The following is an 18,609-nucleotide window of genomic DNA, read 5'->3' as shown; positions in this document are numbered from 1 at the left end:
AATTCTCTTCCAGACTCTTGGTCCAAACAATAGTATGTCAGGCATAGGATTTTTTACTAGAATAAAGGACCCAAAGAAGCAGCAGATCTCTCCTCATGGTACACTTAACTTGAAATTCAGCAATTTCTCTCTGCTGTATTGTTCAAAGCTAAATTGGTTTCTTGAGAATTGAACGTGTTCATCTTCTGTGACATCTTCAGAATGATTTATTAGGTTACAATTTAATAAGGGGCAACTGGAAAACCAGAATTGAAATGATTAACAAAAGAATTGTTCATGTTCTACATGCATTTAATTGGAGACCACCAAAATCCTAGATTATGCTGAACATATATATTCCTACTTGTCAAGGATTTGTTTAGGGCTCCAAAGAGGTATTACACCTTCCAGAAAGTATGCAGACTCCTTTGACAGATTCTTTAGTTGTGAGCATTTTCCCCAACTACCTTTCTATCATTAGAGTTCACTAACTGTTTCTACAACGATAGACCAGTAATTCTCAGCTAGGGTGCCATGGCACCCTTAAGTGCTGTGAGAATCTTTTAAGGGTGCTATACAATGTTAGCACTATTAGATGTGCAAATACTAACACGTGATTTTTTTTGTAAGATAAACCCAGAGACTTCAAATAGGAATCCATACTGTCAAAAACATTATGAACTGTTGTGGTCTTTCTGTGTTCTTTGTAGCAGAAGATTGCTGTGTTTGTTTTTCTGTAGTCAAAAAAGAATGAAAGCCAAGAGCTGGTACTTACCAAGGGGTATTTTGAGTCTAAAAAGGTTGAGAACCACTGCAGTAGACAAATGAAAAGCAAACTGACTCAAGCTGCAGCTCTCCAGAGGGATTTCGCAAGTTCTCTTCCATATGTTAGTGCCTAAAGTATCAATGGAATGCAGTGGTACTTAAGGCATTTGATAGGGGTAGCTCTATACATAAAACTGACATACTGTATTGAACTAGAGTTCACGGTCTAAAACTAATGTTCTGAGAAGATGCTGCTACTCCGATACCATCATCACAATGTTGCCAGGTTTGGCCAATAGCTTGTTTACTAATGTTTTATTAATTTACTTTAAGCAAAAGTTGGAATTAAGCGAGTACATAAGTAATGTAAATGAAATAACAAGGAAGTTTTAAGTAGTTATGAAGCTGTTCCTGTTGGTTTTGCTGCTTTCCCTTTTAGTATGATTGCCTGTTTGGCAGGAGTTTTCTGCCCATGGTTAGGATTTGAACATACTGTATTTCCCTAAATCCAAGATGACTTTGAATTTAAGGCAGTCCCCCAGTATTTAGATTCTGTGCATAGAAAATGATCAGTTTTGTTATAACTTTCCATGCATAGAATCTAAGTATTGGAAGGTTGTCTTAAACTTTTCCTTCCTACCACTGTGATTGGGAAAGCAGTGGTAGGTGGCCTAACACCTGTCCACTGCCCCTTCCACATCTTGCCTCTGGTGGCCGTTTTGGCCCCTGGCCTGCTCCCTGCCTGCTGCTCACCCTATGCTGCAGCTCTGGCTCCAGGCCCAGGTGTGGTCTGACAGCAGCAGCAGCACTGATAACTGGCCCTGGCCTGGGGCAGGCAACAACAGGTGGCTCCAGCCCTGGTCCCTGGTCAGGGCTGGAGCTGGAGTTGGAGCCACTACATAGTCTGTCCTTTGCTCCCCTTGGGCCACACACCTTGTAGTTTTTCCCATGCTTCCCTCCCCGTATGAGCTACTTTAGCCACCCTGGGCTCAACCAGGATGCAGTAGCAGCAATTGCTTTAGCCCTGGTCTGGGGAAGGCAGCAGATGCAGCTCCAGGCCAGGGTCTGAGCCAGAACGGCTGTCTGCCCCTAGCCAATGCTGACATCTAAGGTGAGAGTTCCTCCCCCACCCCCATGTTGAATAGTGGATGGGGAAACCCTTATCTTGGATTTGAGTAAACATGGTAGTTAAACTGTAACAATTGTGGTATTTCCTTGACTTAAATATCAAGTGAAACCTCATCAGGAATTTAAGTGAGCATATTTGTCCCAGTACTTTGCATCCAAGGGTCTTGAAGCACATAAACATTTGGCAAAGACGTGACTTTCTTGTAAGCTAGATGTATGCAACCTACAGAGATTGTTGCAGCCTTTTCTGTAATGCAATAGCTTTATCTCAGTGCAACATAAAATAGTGACTTTACTGGAAATTAAGAGTATCATATTTTGTTGAAATATCAGATCCTGATGTTAATTCTTCTTGTCTTTTGTAAAAGTGTTTTTATTTCATGACAGTAATAACCAATAAATCTATTTTATCAAATACTTTTTAAAACTTAAGTGCCTGTGCATTTTGAGGGCAGAGGGCTGTCAGCTGCTGATGCTTGCTATAGCTGCTGGGCTTTCTCCTGTTGTGTCTTCTGAAAACAAAACAGCTTTATATAGATAAGAAGTATGATTGGAAATCCATGAAAAGTGACATGGCTGTAAGGTGTGACTCTTTTTCATAATGACCTAAATTATCTTTCTGAATTTCTTCTTGTGTGTTCTCTTCCTTTCGACTAGGGTCCTTCATTGAAACAGTTCATGGACATCTTCTCTCTTCCTGAAATGACGCTGTTATCCTCTGTTATTGATTATTTCCTAGCTCATGGCATTGAGTTTGACCAGATTCATCTTTACAAGGATATATCTGTGAGTATAAATGATCAAAAAATGATGAAACACTACATATGATGTTGTTGGAAATTAGTTATTCCATATATTGTTCGTGAGCTTTGTACTATCCAAATATAAGCTACTGTTGATTCTGAGAAATATGAATTCCTGCCTGCAGTAAAATTAGGAAGCATCTACTACTATTTTTTTATAGCTTTTTGAGATCTATTCATATGTTACTAAGTCACCATTAAACATCTTTACTTGGTAGAAGTAGCATAAATAAGGGTGAGTGAACAAGGCACCAGCCCTGGACACCAACTTACTGGGGGAGGCAGAATGGTGGTCCTGCCCTGCAATGAATCATTCCCAGGGTGGAGCATCTTTGTGCTGTGGCAAGAGCAGACATCCAGTGATACTGGAGCAGCAGCTGGGATCTTTGAGTTTCTGGCAGGTAAAACAAACCACCCGGACCACCTCCCCTCTTCAGCATCTACCCCTACTCTTCACCCCGCTTTCTGGCAGGGTTTTGCCTAGGACATATTTTGTTAGTCCTGTTTGATTAGTCCTGTGAAGTCATTTTAGCTGTAGCTCCACGTGCGACCAAATAATGGAATTATTTAATGAAGAACGTTGTCCAAATTCTGCACTGTTTTAGGGACATTTCATTTTTACCCTTTATTTTTTATCAACTATATTTAAACACACTATTTATGAAATAAAAACATTCTACAGAATTAATGGCTAATAGCTTATTTGTAGCTTTCTTCAAGAAGTTGCAGTTTACTGTTGCCGATCATTGTTTTTTTTGTAAAGGGGTGTGGTAAAGCTTACTCCTAAGAAGGAGTTTTTAAAAGGTTTGACAGTTGTATAGTGATCTAGCAATGCCAACCAAATATGGCCAGGATCTCTGTCAACTCTCCAGATGGGATATGGAACTGTTCATTGGTGTGGTCAGATTCCTAGGTTCAGTTAATGTTTTGTACCACACTGATATTGTTCAAAAGTATCAGTAGGTAGAATGTTCTAACTTTCTAAAGGAGAAAGCATAAGTTTTTGTTTTCTGGTTGGTGTTTTTTATTCCAGCTTAAGCCTCACCTAGATGACCTGATTATGATCGTAATGGTTGTGTGGTTTTGTTTTGTTTTGTTTTGTTTTTTAAATATGGAGGACAGGTTTTTTCCTCCCTCTCTGCTATTTGGGATGGGGGTAGGAGAGATGATGGGCAGAAGGCACCAGTGCTTTATCTTTGGTTATTTTAAACAGTGTAAAGCACAGTTTGTTAAATGAGCAGGGCCCAGGACAGCACAGGGTTTGCCGCCCCCCATGGAGGTGGGGATATTCTTACCTGTCTGCCAGCCGGAAATTCCAGCCATGGTAGGCTGACTGCTGGGCCGCAGTTCGCCAGGCTGCGGCCACTTCCAGGCCATGATTTGCTGTGCCACAGCATAAAAACTGAGAACCCCTACTGTAAATCGTAAAAGGCATTAATTAGGAGTCTCAGGATTCTGCAGCCTCTGGGGAAACGAAGGCTGCAAAGTGCTCACTAGCAGTTGGCTTTGCTTCCTTTTTGCATCCTTCCATGCCTGCAGCCCTGGCAGTTTTGAAGGAGTCCAGCAAGGTTTTGTGGCAGGGGGCTGTATGTCAATCTAAGGCTGAAATGTTTAATTTTTGGAGTACTTATGATACATATGTCCCAACCCTTTAATTTTTTTGACATCATTCTGCTTCTGCACTACACTGAGTAGCTACTGGATTATATCAAAAGCCATTTTCTAAGTGTTCATCTAGAATTTACAGCCATTCAGAACTATAGAGTGGATCCATCCATAGTTTAGAAGGAATCACTAGAAGATGCCCCAAAGCTCACTCAGAAGAAATTAATCTGGACTGTTGTATTGTCTTGCTCTATGGTCTGTGATTGGGAGAGGGGATCTCTTGCTCTGAGACTTGATAATTTAAATAGATTTTTCTGTAAGAGCCTACCTTTTGTGTCCCTAATCTCTGAGATTAATGTTTTAAAGGCAAAGAATCTGATGCGTTCTGTAAAGTATTCAGCAAAGTAGGACTTTTTTTTTTGTATAGAAACAAGTATGGCACTCCTCCCGGTCTGAAATATGGCATCGCTATTTCTCAGAATTCTGCATTCTCACAATAGCGATGCAGATGAATTGGAGATGCCCTGGAAAATGTCTGCATTCCCCCAATGTGGACTCTTTTCTTGCAGAGAGCTACTGGATATTTCTAGAAGTTAACTTGACACAACTTTTTGTAACTCATTGAAGTGAGTCAGCAAGAAATGGTCACTGTTGACATGCTAAGCATTGTAGTAATTCTAAGGAAACTTCTCAGATGTTTATACAAAGTTGAGCACTGTATGTTGTGTACTGGCCTAAAGTTCATATCTTATCTGAGTGCCCCAATAACTGAAGCACGTGAACAGCTTGTTTTTCTGCCTCAGATTTGATTAGGTTTCTTGGCACTTATCAGCCCTGTCATCTGTCGGAGAGCTCTTTTAAATACCAGATGTTTCTCCTTGGGCTTTAGTTACAGTACAGCTAGGTTTTTTTTATTACTTTAAAATTTATTTTGGCATTGGGCTAAGGAGTTCACAACTAAATATTGCCCAGCATACTAGGCATTCTGTTCCTTTACTGTAAGTACTCCACTTGGCAAATAAATGTCCTTTAATTTGCCACTTAATTCCATTGTCAGGGTAGAAATGGTACTTTGTGAACAATTGCCGCCTTGTTTTTAATAGTCAATACATACAACTTCTGTATAACCTGCAAAATTTAGGGTATTTTTAATCCTCTTACCCAGACCCTCAAAAATACCAGTTTTCACGTGTTGTAGTTTGTACTTTTTTAGCCCATTTAAAGCTGTCTTTGAATGTTTTTGAAGTAAGTGCCTGCATCTTGTTCACTGAGGGTTATTTGCATTCTTGGATAGGGATATCGAAATAGTGGGATGGTGTGTCTCTCTTGGTACTACTTCCTTTCAAAGTTCCTTGTGTGTAGATCCAGTGGAGAGCACTCTTTAGAAAATTGCTTTACTTGTAAGTCCCCTAACTCTTGACACAGTTATGGTCAGAACAGATCATAATCAAGTATGCATTCCATCTGGCTTCCTTTTCTAAGGCCTAGCAGTACTACATGGCAGAGACTGTTCTTTCATCTTCGGTGCCTATATACGAGCCAGGAGGCTGCTCCAGTGCACTGTAATTGCAGTGTGTTGGAGCAGACTTGATTAAATCAAGTCTGCTCCAGTGTGGCACTTACTGCATTCCAGCCAACCTCTGTCTTATGTATCGCTTCAGAACGGTAGCAGGGGCACTTTAACTAAAGCTTATCCAACAAGCTTTAGCTAAAGTGCCCCCGCTGCCATTTTGAAGCACGGGGGTGCTAATACATGAGATGCCGCAAGATGTTTTGGCTACTCTGGGCTCTTGGAGCCGCTATTATTTAAGGACCACCCCCCACCCCCTGAGCGTGTGTAAAAACAAAACAATAACAACCCCCCCTTCTGTCCTGTGTTGTTCTCTTCCTTGGGAATCCCTTTGGAACCCACCCAGGTTGATCCTGGGAATGACTAGGGAATGACTTAAGGGAAGAAAGCCTGCTGCATTTACAAGGTGATCTCAGGCTCTATGTATAAATTGAACCCAGGCTGTCCTGTTTTGGGCCACCTGAGTATTGGTGCAATACTGATTTTTGATACAAATCTGTTTTTCTAACAGTTTTTAAAGAAACAAAAAATGCAGGTTAGTTTTATCTTTATTCCCATAGGTGGAACTTGAAGCCAGATGGAACATGGCTGACTTTCCTTTCACAATCGCACCCAAATTCATAAATTTTATTCTGGTGATTGTGGTGATGATAATAGTGAATCCCCATTTAGAATATCCTTGGCTTTCTCTGTTTCTCTCTGTATCCCTGCAGCAGATTTGTAATTCTGCTGATCCTTCTTGGCAAAAATAGGCAGTAATCATGCTAATGCCAGTCTTAAATCTGAATCTTTTTGATCTTTCTTTCTCTTTTTTCAGGATGCCATTAAAGATGTGCACGTAAAAGGAATGATGTACCAGTGGATTGAGAAAGATATGGGTCAGTAACATTTTTCTGAATCTGATCTTGAGTTAATTTGTTTTTTTGTGTGTGCACACTTTCTTTATTTCAAGTGTAAGAATTCAATAAAATATCTGTGTAACTACATCATTAACTTCACAGTAGTATTGGCAGACTAAATTGCTGCTAACAGCTATCCAAGGAGTAGAAATTTTGGTACTGACCAAAGGAGTAGTTGCTTCATTCTTCCATATATTTTTTTTTTTCTTTGTTGCGAGTAAAGAATACCAGTAATTGAAGGTATAACATACCATAAAGGAAACCAGTAGCTATTAAAGACCTGTATCTTTTCACTGTAGATTCATATAAGCTATGAGGTAATAATGGTGGGGTTTTCTTGTTTTTGTTTTTTACCTTTTGGCATGCTGTGATTTTTTTGCTGCATTTTAACCATTTCAAAGTTCTTATTTTGTTGCTATTGCAGCTCTGTCTATCTTACCTTACTGGAAGATTGTGACACTGTGTCCAAGCATAAAGATTTCTGTATTCCTGTGAAAATTATGATCAATATCATATGTAACCTTCTTAGGAATTATTTTTGGAAAAGTTGAGATTCTTGAAAGCTGGTTATAACGATAACAATTTTGTGGATTTTGATACAGAAAAGTACATTCTCCATGGAGATGAAACTTATGCTGTACTAAACCGACTGGTTAATCATAACAAGAAGCTTTTCCTCATCACGAACAGCCCATTTAGCTTTGTGTGAGTATATAATCGATTCATGCACTGTAAATTGATAGGCTATAGCTACATGTTTTATATAGCAAACCTCACTGCATTTAAACTCTGAGGGGGTCTTTCAATAAGTTGCATGTTTCAGTGGGCAGACAAGGTTCTTTGGGTGAATCTGATCTCTCTTATTAGACCAACTTAAATAGTTGGAAAACAATTTTTAAGCAAGCTTTTGGGTTAAAAAACCCTTAGGCTAAGGAAGTATCAGCAGCTGGTGTGCGCTCTTCCTGGATAGAATGAAAAGTAAAGAAGCCAGAGGCTGGTCTGGTATGTGTACAAGACAGGTAGTCAGTGAAAATGTACTTCCTGAGAAGGAAGCTTCTGGGGGAGTAGTTTATGATAAGCTATATATGTATTATATAAAAATACCACTGCGGTCTCTGCTTCAGTTCTTTTGTTTTGTTTGAGGAACCAGTATGTTTCTACTTTTTTCTTTTGGAATTATGGCTAGCCAGTGTTTTGCCATTGGCTTTTCTGTTGATTTTTGATAGCAACACCTCTGTTCTGGCATGCTTGAAGGCATAGGGTTGGGGTCTGAGCTTTGCTGGTAGAGGAGAGAGAATCCCTTGCTGGTAACAGCAGAAGATAGTGATCACTTACTATAAATATGAAAGGATTGTGCACCTCTTACATGCAGTACAATGGAATCAGAGGTTTATGGAGTCTCTGTGCTTCAAGACTGAACAAGTACATTTTTATTTTAAGCCAAACTAAAAAAGCCTTATGGAATTTACTCAAAGGAAGGTATGGGGGAAACAGATATGTATTGAAAGGAATTGCTTACCTATTGACTTTTTTCACTTGCTCTTCTTCAGAGATAAAGGAATGAAACACATGGTTGGCAAGAATTGGCGGGACCTCTTTGACATGGTCATTGTGCAAGCTGATAAACCCAACTTCTTCACTGATAGACGCAAGTACGTTTCATTGCAGCTTATTGCATTACTTCATCCAAGTTGAACATTCCTCAAAACAATTTGTCCTGTGACCTGCGTTCATGGGTAATGTGTAGAATTAAAAAGTGCAGGCGTGATTTAGGATGGGTTCCCTCATGCTTCTATCAGATATTCATTAGCCAAATGCATCTGTTAGGGCAAACAGCTCTCTATTAGTAAATTCTGTGGAAATCTGAAGCAGAAAGTGCATTTCTAAAACATTGGTTCCTTCAGTGTTTAACTGATATTGTAATCCTATTTATTTTGACATAAACATGATTAAAGTCTTATGATTAAATCGGCTAGAAGAGAGGGAAAGGACAGAATACTTCTTACAAAAGCTGAATGCCTTGTGATTTAACTTTGTGTCAGATTCTCTCCTTTCTGCTGCCTTTTTAACAAGGCTTCAAATAATTGGTAATATAATTTTTTGGCTGGATGTTTGGGCATTATTGCTTTGTTTGTGTATTCAGTAACTCTCAAGTCTTGCCCTCCCCTCTCCCATTCCCCCTTGCAGCTTAGCCCAGGATTCAATATTTGGAGCCACTCTGGAGTTGCATTTTAATAGGGAACTTCCTCATAAAGTGGGATTTCCCTGTGTTGAGGGATGAGAGGGGCTAGTAGCTGGTTCCCCTGGTCAGGACCTGTGCCACAGATTTGCTCCAGTATCTTTACTAGTATCCTAGCATTGCTGCTGCTTTGCTGATGTCTCCATGCAAGGTATCTTCAAAGTTGTTTTGTTTTTTCAAGGGCCATTTTTAAAGCACCTCAAAAGGAGATCTGTTTCAGTGATGTACATCTCTAGCTTCACTTTTTAGAGCACTTTAGAGCCTCTTGGAACACAACACGTGTTACAGCTGATCATACCTTCAGTTCTTGGTGGGCATGTGTACCCTTTACAAAACACGCTATATAATTTCGAACTGACAGGTTTATCAAGATATATGGTATAATAGTCATGAAGAAAAGGTAGTTCAGGGCATAAGTAAACTGGGAGGTCACTAAGAAGCTTTGCTACTACTGGCTATAATGTAAGTATCCTCTAGCTGAAAAAAGAACGAAATCTAATGCTGTAAATCTAGCATCTTTCTTCCTCATTAAATTTACTGTATAAATAATTACCTAAGAATATAAATATTCTTATCAATCTATATTGAATTAGTACGAATATGGTGTTGTGCTTTCTAACCTAGAGAAGGCCGTATCTCAACGCTAACTGCAGAAACAATTAATGTGTTTAACTTTTAACAGTCTTTTATAACATCAAGTAAAGTGTGTTTTGGTTTTTTTTGTTTTGTCTTTTTTCCAGACTGCTAGGTACAATATCAAGTTGTGGTCACAGTTAGTTGATTTGCTGCCCCACCTCCCCAGATCATCAATAGGATGTGCCCCTTGCAACCATGTAAAATTCTGCCCAATACACACTTATATCAAAGACCCCCTGGAACAATATGAACGGCACCTTCTGCAGGAGTATGCATAATTATCCTTGTTACTTGGATCTTTTTTGAGAAAAAACCAAACTACTGCTGCACTTCTGTTTTTAGATGCGTCTTCAATTTTAATTGAAGCTTTTAAGTGTTCATCTCCAGTCGGTGTTCTTTTGTAAACTCAGCTCAAGGACTTTGTATTGCCATACCCACCTACAAATGAATTATAAAATGGTTACAGTTCTCCTACTTGTTCTCTACCACCAAACTTTACTGTTACGCTCATGTTTTATTTTTATGTAACTTGAAACCATTCTAGAGCATTATAGTGGGTGAGGGAAGTTAATGACCTATGAATGATCAAATTTTGTTTCTGTAACTTATATTTGGAACTTTGATTAGTGCCCCTCCAACTTTTTAAATAAGTCTAATGATAATTAATCTAACATCTGGACTGCTCCACTTTCAAAATTTATGATTTAAGGTTCTAAGAATTATTGGTGCAGAACTTTGCATACCAGGTGGAAGTAGTATTGCACAATATTATCTGTTTTCATTTGAGCATGAGCTTGTGCTCCCACTCATGCTCTCAATACCCTTAAAGTCTGCTCAGAGGTAGGCACTTCATTTCTCACTTGCTTTAAGGCTTAAGGAAGTGATTAATGGTACATTATTAGCTTATTAAATGCATATAAACATAATTAATTCTTTCTTTGTTTTTAAATCAATATCTTGATTTAAATGAGGAAGACAAACATTATGGAAAAGATTTCATAGACATCAGGGCTGGAAGGGACCTCAGGAGATTATCGAGTCTAGCCCCCTGCCCAAAGGGCAGGAAGTTAGCTGGGGTTGTAGGATCCCAGCAAGATAAGCATCCAATTTACTCCTTGAAGGTGTTCAATGTAGGTGCTTGAACCACCTCCTCTGGCAGACTGTTCCAGACCTTGGGGGCTCAGACAGTAAAGAAATTCTTCCTTATGTCCAGCCTGAAACGGTCTTGCAGGAGTTTGTGACAGTTAGATCTCATCATCCCTTGGGATTTGAGGTTAAAGATTACATTTTTAAATTTAGCTAAAGGACTGACAGGTTTTGGGGGAGAGAATCCTAAAATTATTTAGAACCTGGGTTCTCATCCAGCCCATGGGCCTATGAGGATGAGTGGCTAAGAGGTGTATGCTCAAAACTTTGACCCCAGCTTCCTCTGGTCACTTGCTGGTTCTTTTTGGATTCTTGCTGATTCCTTCTTCATCTCCAAGGTCTTGCTTCTGCTTTGTCTCCTGACAATAGCTGGTGGGCTGCATCTTGTTCTTCTTACACAATGGGCTCTATACAACACTATGGCCTTGTTAGAAAACTGCTTGCCTAAGCATTTGCAGTGTTATTTTTAATATATCATTTTGTCTTGTGGTCAGTAGCTTTGCTGAGACACAGAATAAAGCCTTGTATTCAGCTGCAAATCCAGTGCTCCCCAAGATCCAAATATAGTCACCCTAACACTCCCTTACAGAATTAATATAGGCCACAAAAGAGAAACCCAGTCAGTTCTCCAGAGGTCATCACTCTCTCTGCACAATACACCCCTTGGGCCTGGCAAGGTAGATGGTGTTTTTGCATTACATGGACAGAAGACTAACCTTTTGCCTATTGTTGGTAACTAGTGAGAGAGTGCTTAGGCTTCTCACTTTCCAGCCTGGGACTGAGCCAGGAACAGGGACGATGGTACCATAAGTTATTTCCTTCTTTTTATTGGCATGAATGTGCAGCTGAATATTACCTGGATGCTTGGTGGTGTTATTATAGCACTACTAGTACCTTTCCATCTTGTAAAAATTTGGATAAGTTTTAAGGGTTAGGACTTTTTTTAACTTGCCATGGAAACTAGGTTCCCTGGTCTTCCTTAGGATTCTATCACTTTACTTTACTTTGTGTTCCTAACTTTTGCACAAATTTGGGGAATTAATAAAACTACATTACAGTACTATTCCTATTATACAAACTAAAATATATTAATTTTAACACGAACAAAACAAAAACAAGGGGTTTGAAAAGGAAACAAAGGGTGACAAAACAAATAATTTGGTAGCCTTCTTGATCTTTGGCATGGCTGAACTCTGTGAGGTCGTGGAGGTGATGCTTTGCATGATGTATCATTTTTGTAGCCACTCTTCAGATATTTCATAGCTTTTCAAGAAATTTTGTTTTACATTTCATAGTCCAGCATAGTTGACATCACAATCATTTGTAGTAATAGCATTTTACAGACATAGTAAAACACAATTATTACACATAACACAGTTAAGCTTGATTTCTTTCTTGTATCCAGTAAACTTCATGATGCTTCAGTGGTGGTTCTATCCTGTAAAACATAAGGACAAAAAGAGAGGGTCTACCCCTCTTGGTTAGTTTGTTCTTCTTATATACTGTGGCTGGCTTTGCTTCTGGTCATCTTTACTTCTTATGGGCGCAGTGTCTGACTTCTGGGCTCTTTGGCTTCCCCTTGGGTCAGTTGAGATTGCAGACTCCCAGCTCTTGCAGCTCTAATGGTGATCTTTCTTTGTGCCCCTTCTCTGGACTGATGGATTACTTGGCCTTTTAGGGCTCTGCAGACTCTTTATTAGCTCTTTCTTTTTTCCTTTCTGTAGCAACTCTTCAGAATCCTAACACTTTTTTTCTAGGCTTTACTTAACTTGTAGTTTTCCTTTTCTTAACAGATCTTAACCATATCCTTTCTGGGCTACAGGCTTCACAATCAGTTTTCATCAGTGGCCCATTCTTGCCTTGCTCTTTGCAAACAAATTTATTCATGAAATCTCTCTTACAGCTGTACAACCCAGCAAGCTTCACTTCAGGACCAAGAAAGTTCCCCTGAAGACTAAAACCGTGGGTGACAAATTACACACTACGCACAATCCCTTTCAATAAAACTTACTTCCTACCTTAAAAAGGAAACGTTTAAACTATGCCTCTGCGGAGGGGGGGAAAAACATGCCTCTGATAAGCTCACATTTTGTGTTGCTGCTGCTTTGTCCCAGGACATGCTCCTGCATGCACGTTCTGGTGCATGGCAAATTGACTTGGGTCAGGTAGAGGAAGCTTACTTGGGTCCTGGGAGCCTCCTGGGGCAATAGCAGTGCTGATCCAGCCACTCGGAGCCCAGATGGCAGCCAGAGTGTGGCTCTGGCTGGCTGGGCCCTGTTTCTGGTAGCTGCTATGTGCACAGCATCTCTCTTTTTATTGGTGGGGTGGGGTGTGTGTGTGTGTTTATTTGACACTGGGATCTCCTAGTTTCAAATTTTGGTGCTGCACTGCAAATGAGCACAGCGAATGGGTGCACATGCACTGTGTGTGGTTTGTGGCACCTAAAACGGCTTTGAGGCACTGCAAATCATATGTGCACGCTCATCAGAACATGCCCTAGGATTCTGTTTCAGGGACTGTTTTTATTATTGGGGAATTTAAGAGCAGTGTATATTGTTCCAAAATAAGGCAGTAGTCAAAGTAGAATGTTCTTTGAAGTCCTTTGGGGCAGAAGGCCTCATAGCTGTATGTACTGTTTGAGGTTGATTTCTTCAGCTTATAAAAAGGAGTGTAGATTTTTGGGACATCTGCTTTGGTGTGGAAGGATTGATTTGCTTTTAAAAAATAAGGTTAGACTAGATATTATTCCTATGAGAAGGTTCTACATAGGGAGTAGAAAGGTTGCATCTAACTTAATTCACTTGTGTACAGGTTTACAAACAAGCAGCATGACTTGATCTTATAGCCCTATCTGGTAACAGCTAAATATGAGTTTGTTTAGCCTTCTCCCATTCCTTTTCAGACCATTCAGAAAACTGGATGACAAAGGCTCACTGCAGTGGGACAAAATAAGCCAACTAGAAAAAGGAAAGATCTACAAAGAGGTAATTCCTTCTGTTTTGATTTACTTTTCTAATTGTTCCTAGAATGATAGTGACTAATTTAGCTGTATTATTTTTTGCGCGTTGCTGGCAAAGCCCTGGAGCAGCATCCCTTAAGCAGAAAACCTATAATAATGTGAGGAGGTGCAGTCTGCAGCCCCCCTCCCTCCACCAGTCTGGCTCGCTGTTGACTCTTCAGTGTTTCACATGGGGTTGAGCCCTGCCCACTTCCACCTGGGGCAGACCACCAGATGATCCCGGTCCCAGTCATCATGCACAGCTTCTCAACAGGGCTTGTTGTGGTGCAGCTTCAGCTGCCCAAATGTTGCACAGCACCCCCCTCCCCCCCCAGTGGCTCCTCTTCCTCCTACTCAAGCCTCTGCACTGTTTTGGGTAGGAGGGAAGCTGCAGCTGGGCAGCTCCTGTCCCAGCATGCAGGCCTCCAGCTCCTGGCTGCCTTCCACCCACTCTGCCTGCAGGGGGCTGCTCATTGCATCAGGCTGGTGGAGTGGGTGGAAGGCAACTGGGACCTGGAGCCAGAGCCCCATGAGGTGGGGCAAGAGCTGCCTGGCTGCAGCTTCCCCGCCCTTGCCTGGAGCTCCAGCTCCATTTCCTGACTGCCTATCATCTACTTTACCAACAGGTGGCTGCTTATTGAGCTGGGCAGGCAGAGTGGGTGCAAAGCAACCAAGAGCTGGAGCCCCATGTGCAGTGGCAGGAGCTCTCTGGCTGTAGCTTCTCCCCTGCCCGGAGTGGCACAGCAGGGGCAGAAGCAGGGGACAGTGGAACAGCTGCTGCTGAAGGCAGGGGGAGCCAAAGAGCACCTGGGCAGCTGCAGCCACACTAGGAACAGTGCAGCCAGAAAGCTGTGCACTGGTCGGGGCTAGGATTGTTCAGCAGATGCAGGCAGGAGAGCAGTATGGGCTGCCCCAGCAGGGCTCACCCCCATGTATAGCACTGCAGGTTGGAGCCATAGCTCCATCCAGCACCCATCCTGGCAGTGCTTGCCCTAGCCCCCGCCCTATTCCTCCCCTTCCCACCTCCACCCTCCCAGCTGGTTCCCAGCACCTAGCTTATGGACAGCCTGCCTCCCACCCACCATGCCCCCCACACAAGTACCCCACTGTGCACACCCCCCCAATATATGAGAGAGACATTTTGAGCTATTATGCAGCTGTCGTGTGTGTGTGTGTATACTACTTAAATCATGAATCGGTACAAAAATATTTTGTGAAATCACATTAAAATATGTCATAGTACATGTTTGATTTTTAGTATATTATTTGTTTTTCATCTTCTAAATTGTTAAAACGGTATCTTCTAAAATATTTTGTGTGTAGTCCTTGACACCTTACCAAAACTCATTTAAGTGTCTCTCCAGCCAAAATTGTCTACCTATGTGCTAAGATGATCTTGGTCTTAAGTGCAAGTCCTAGCTATGAAAGGTTGACATTAGGGGTGCACCGATACAGATTTTTGGGGCTGATACTGATAGTTGATTTTTAAGGAGGCTTATTGGCCGATACCAATCCAATTTCCAATACCAGCCTGGCAGCTTGAAGTGCATGCAGCTGGTAAGTCTGGTGTGGGGGAAGGGAAGGGATATGGGGAGGCTGATCAGGGCCCCCATGGTGAGAGAAGAATAGGGCAGGGGCTAGGGCAAGCACTGCCAGGGCAGGTGCTGGATGAAGCTATGGCTTGTCCGGGGGGCACAGGGAAAAGTTGGGGGGGAGTTCACGCTACTGCATGCTGCTCATCCAGGAGCAGCTGGTCCAGGGCTTGCCTAGTAGTTCCTGCTGCTCCTCCCTCCATTCCTCTCGCAGGTCATGGGGGAAGGGGGGTGTGTGACCCCGGATTTGCGTGGTGAGGGCCTGCACAGGGTGGGTGGCGGTGGCACTGGGAGGAGGGTTGTGGGGGGTCTGGCAAATTTTGAGATGGCTGCAGCCCCCTTGTAGCACCCTAGTCCCACCGCTGCCAGCCCTGCATGCAACCTCACCCTGCTGGGGAGAGCCCACCCTGCCCCACCCCATGCAGATGTGGGGGTACACCCCCTGCCATACCCTTCCGGATGAGCTGCTGGAGCTGTGGCAGGAGCCCCAGACCAGCAGCTCCTGGATGAGCAACACACAGCTCTGTCCTGTGTCTGCCCCACCCTGGCTGGGCAGCACTTGCCTCAGCCCTATTCCTCCCTCAGTGCAGGGGCCCAGATCTTCCCTCCTCCCCTTCTACCACACCAGACTTACCAGCTGCATGCTCTCTAAACTGCCCTCCAGTGTTCCTCGCTGCCTACATGCTGCGCTGCAGCTGCGTGCATGCACGGGCCGTTTTATTAGCCAAAATATTGACCATATCAGGCTGATTTCTGATAGTCAATTCTCTTTATATCTGTGCCAATCCAATATACCGATGTATTGGTGCATCTGTAGTTGACACGTAACAGGAGTTTGAATTGCTCTGGTAACAGCTGTTTAAGTGCATCAGCTTTAGAGAGAAGTATCTTGCCACAGCAGATCTGCTTCATTGGGCAAAGCATATTACCTATTGTCTTGCACTGGAGAGGGGCCCAGTCTTGCAGGACAATGTCTCCCCACTTAGAGAGATGCCTCAGATTCCCTTGGGCACCCTTCCACAGGCAGTCTTCAAGACCACCTCTGTAAGTGTGGAAGGCTGGAGTTCTCTGCTTAATGATGCACTCTGGAGATTGCCTAGGACATGTCTCTGTAAGGTGGGTGGCTCATCTGGGGGGTTAGTGGGGGCACTGGCTCCCTCTTGCTGTGTGCGCTCCTGGGGATAGTTTGGGTGCTAGAGATGATCCATTAAGGAAGTCATGGGGGGGTGGGGGGGACGCGTCCTCTTCCCCCCCGCCCAAGCTTTGGGTGTGGGAGGGTGGTGGATGTGGGCTGCCTGCTGCAGGGCCCCTCAGCTAGCTTCTTTCTCCCCCTGGGGGCCTCTGTGGCACAGTGGATAGGACCTGACACAGGAGGGCAGAGTGGGGTGGGGAGGCTTAGTGCAGCTGCTGCTGAGAGCCCTGTGCCAGCCACACTGCCATGGTGAGTCATCCCTTGCCCACCCAACAGCGGGGGGGGGGGGGCAGGAAGGAAGGGGACCTCTGTGATACAGGCTTGGTCCTGCCATCACCACTGCTGGGAGCCCCATGCCAGCCACTCTTTCATGGTGAGATGCCTTCCTGGACCCCACTGCTTCTGGATGGGCAGGGGGCACCTCACCAAGGCAGTGGAGCTGGCATAGTGCTCCTGACAGCAGTGGCACTGAGCCTTCCTGCCCCACTCTGCCACTCTGCTGTGGAAAGCCCCTGGGAGGAGGGCAGTGGGGTGTGGAGCCCTGAGCCCCTCAGCCTGCTTGCTCTCCCACCCCCCACAGGCTCTGCTCTGGCTCTGCCACCCATGGGGTTTGGTGGGGAGGAGCTTTCTGCTCCACTCTGGTTGCAGCAGCTGCTGCCATTGCCACCTGAGCTGAGGTTCAGGTGCTGCTGGCCAGCTGCAGCTAGTGCCCTCAAAGCAGGAAGTGAGCAGGATGGTCCCATAGCCCTGGCAACTGGGGCCCCCTCCAGCAGGGCTGGGGGGGCAGAGGGCTGTGGGTTGGGAGTGAGGGGGAATGGGAGGAGCTGTAGGTGTCAGGAGTAAGGGACACAGGCAGGGCTGGGGGAGTTGTGCTTGGGGAGTGAGGGGCAATACCATGGGCAGGGGTAGGGCACCAACATATCAGCCCTGCTTAACATCACAGAGCAGCAGGGGGATAGCCGCAGCTGGACCAGTATCCTGGTGAGTGAAGGTCGTATTTTGCCTACCATGTCTATACAATGTTTTTCTTGTCCTGTTCTCTCTCTATCCATTACACACACCTTTGCATTGTCTTTAAGTTTAGCATGCAATTCTTGAGGCTGAAAAATTGTGTTTTACTGTATAGGGGCAATGGGTCTTAAAACCATGGAAAAAGTCAACTTGTAGCTTTCACTCACTTTTGACTGTAGGGAAAATAATAGAGCAATTTTTCTGTTGTAAAGAACTCAAAGTCCACAACAGGCCAGAATATTTTTCTATCTGAATGGATTCCTGTTTGAAATCTCTGGGTTTATCTTGTGAATCATGTGTAGGTAAGGAAACACTTAACATGTAATATATATACCGCATCACCTTTAAAAGGACCTTGCAGCACCCCAAGGTATAGTTTAAAATCACTGATATGAGGTCAGGCTCAGATTTGGAGTCTGAATTGGACCTGATATGTATAGGGCCTTTCTTGAGAATGTCAGAAGAGTGAAATTATTCCAGGAACCAACCTGACTGACTGTACAGTGCATCAAGTACCTAGCTTTTCATCAATAGATAGCAAAATCCTTTACTAAGGCAGCTGGCTAACACTTGTTTTACAGAAAAGGATGGGCGGACACCCACCAATGCAAGCCCACAGAGCAAAAACCACAAAATCAGCAGGTTGGGTAACATAAGGGAAGTCACTCCTACCCCAGCCCCTGGACGGGACTCTTTTAGGAGGGCAGGGAAGCCCAAGGCTTCCGATGGTAGGCTTACCTATCTGTACAGAAATGCCAGGAGCCTGGGGAACAAGCAGGAGGTTACTGGCCCTTCTGCTAAACAAAAATAAATACAATCTCATAGGGGAGCAAAAGGGCTGGGCAACCCCCGTGCCTAAATAGAGAATTCATGGACCTCCTGTATCTAAAAAGAGAGAAATACCACTAAGGAGGAGTATGCAGCACTGGCCCACACCTGTAGGGAGTGGACTAGGAAAGCCAAAGCTAAAACCAAACTCAGATTGGCCACAGGAATCAAGGACAATAAAAAGTCCTTCTTCAGATAGATGGGAAGTCGGGGGGGGG

General features: G+C 43.4%; 1 protein-coding gene across 1 annotated transcript in view; it reads left to right on the top strand.

Annotated features, from left to right (window-relative positions):
* NT5DC2 (5'-nucleotidase domain containing 2) overlaps positions 1-18,609 on the top strand; it is a 48,972-nt gene that overhangs the window by 16,473 nt on the left and 13,890 nt on the right. The window contains exons 6-10 of the mRNA XM_019547395.1: positions 2,530-2,658; positions 6,668-6,728; positions 7,352-7,454; positions 8,300-8,401; positions 13,673-13,754. Of these exons, the coding sequence (XP_019402940.1) occupies positions 2,530-2,658; positions 6,668-6,728; positions 7,352-7,454; positions 8,300-8,401; positions 13,673-13,754 (477 nt within the window). The remainder of the gene's footprint in view (positions 1-2,529; positions 2,659-6,667; positions 6,729-7,351; positions 7,455-8,299; positions 8,402-13,672; positions 13,755-18,609) is intronic.

The sequence above is a fragment of the Crocodylus porosus genome, unplaced genomic scaffold, assembly GCF_001723895.1.
Source record: "Crocodylus porosus isolate Cpor-Errol unplaced genomic scaffold, CroPor_comp1, whole genome shotgun sequence".
Lineage (NCBI taxonomy): Eukaryota > Metazoa > Chordata > Crocodylia > Crocodylidae > Crocodylus > Crocodylus porosus.
Note: the sequence above shows the minus strand (reverse complement) of the source record. Positions and strands in the feature narration are given on the sequence as shown.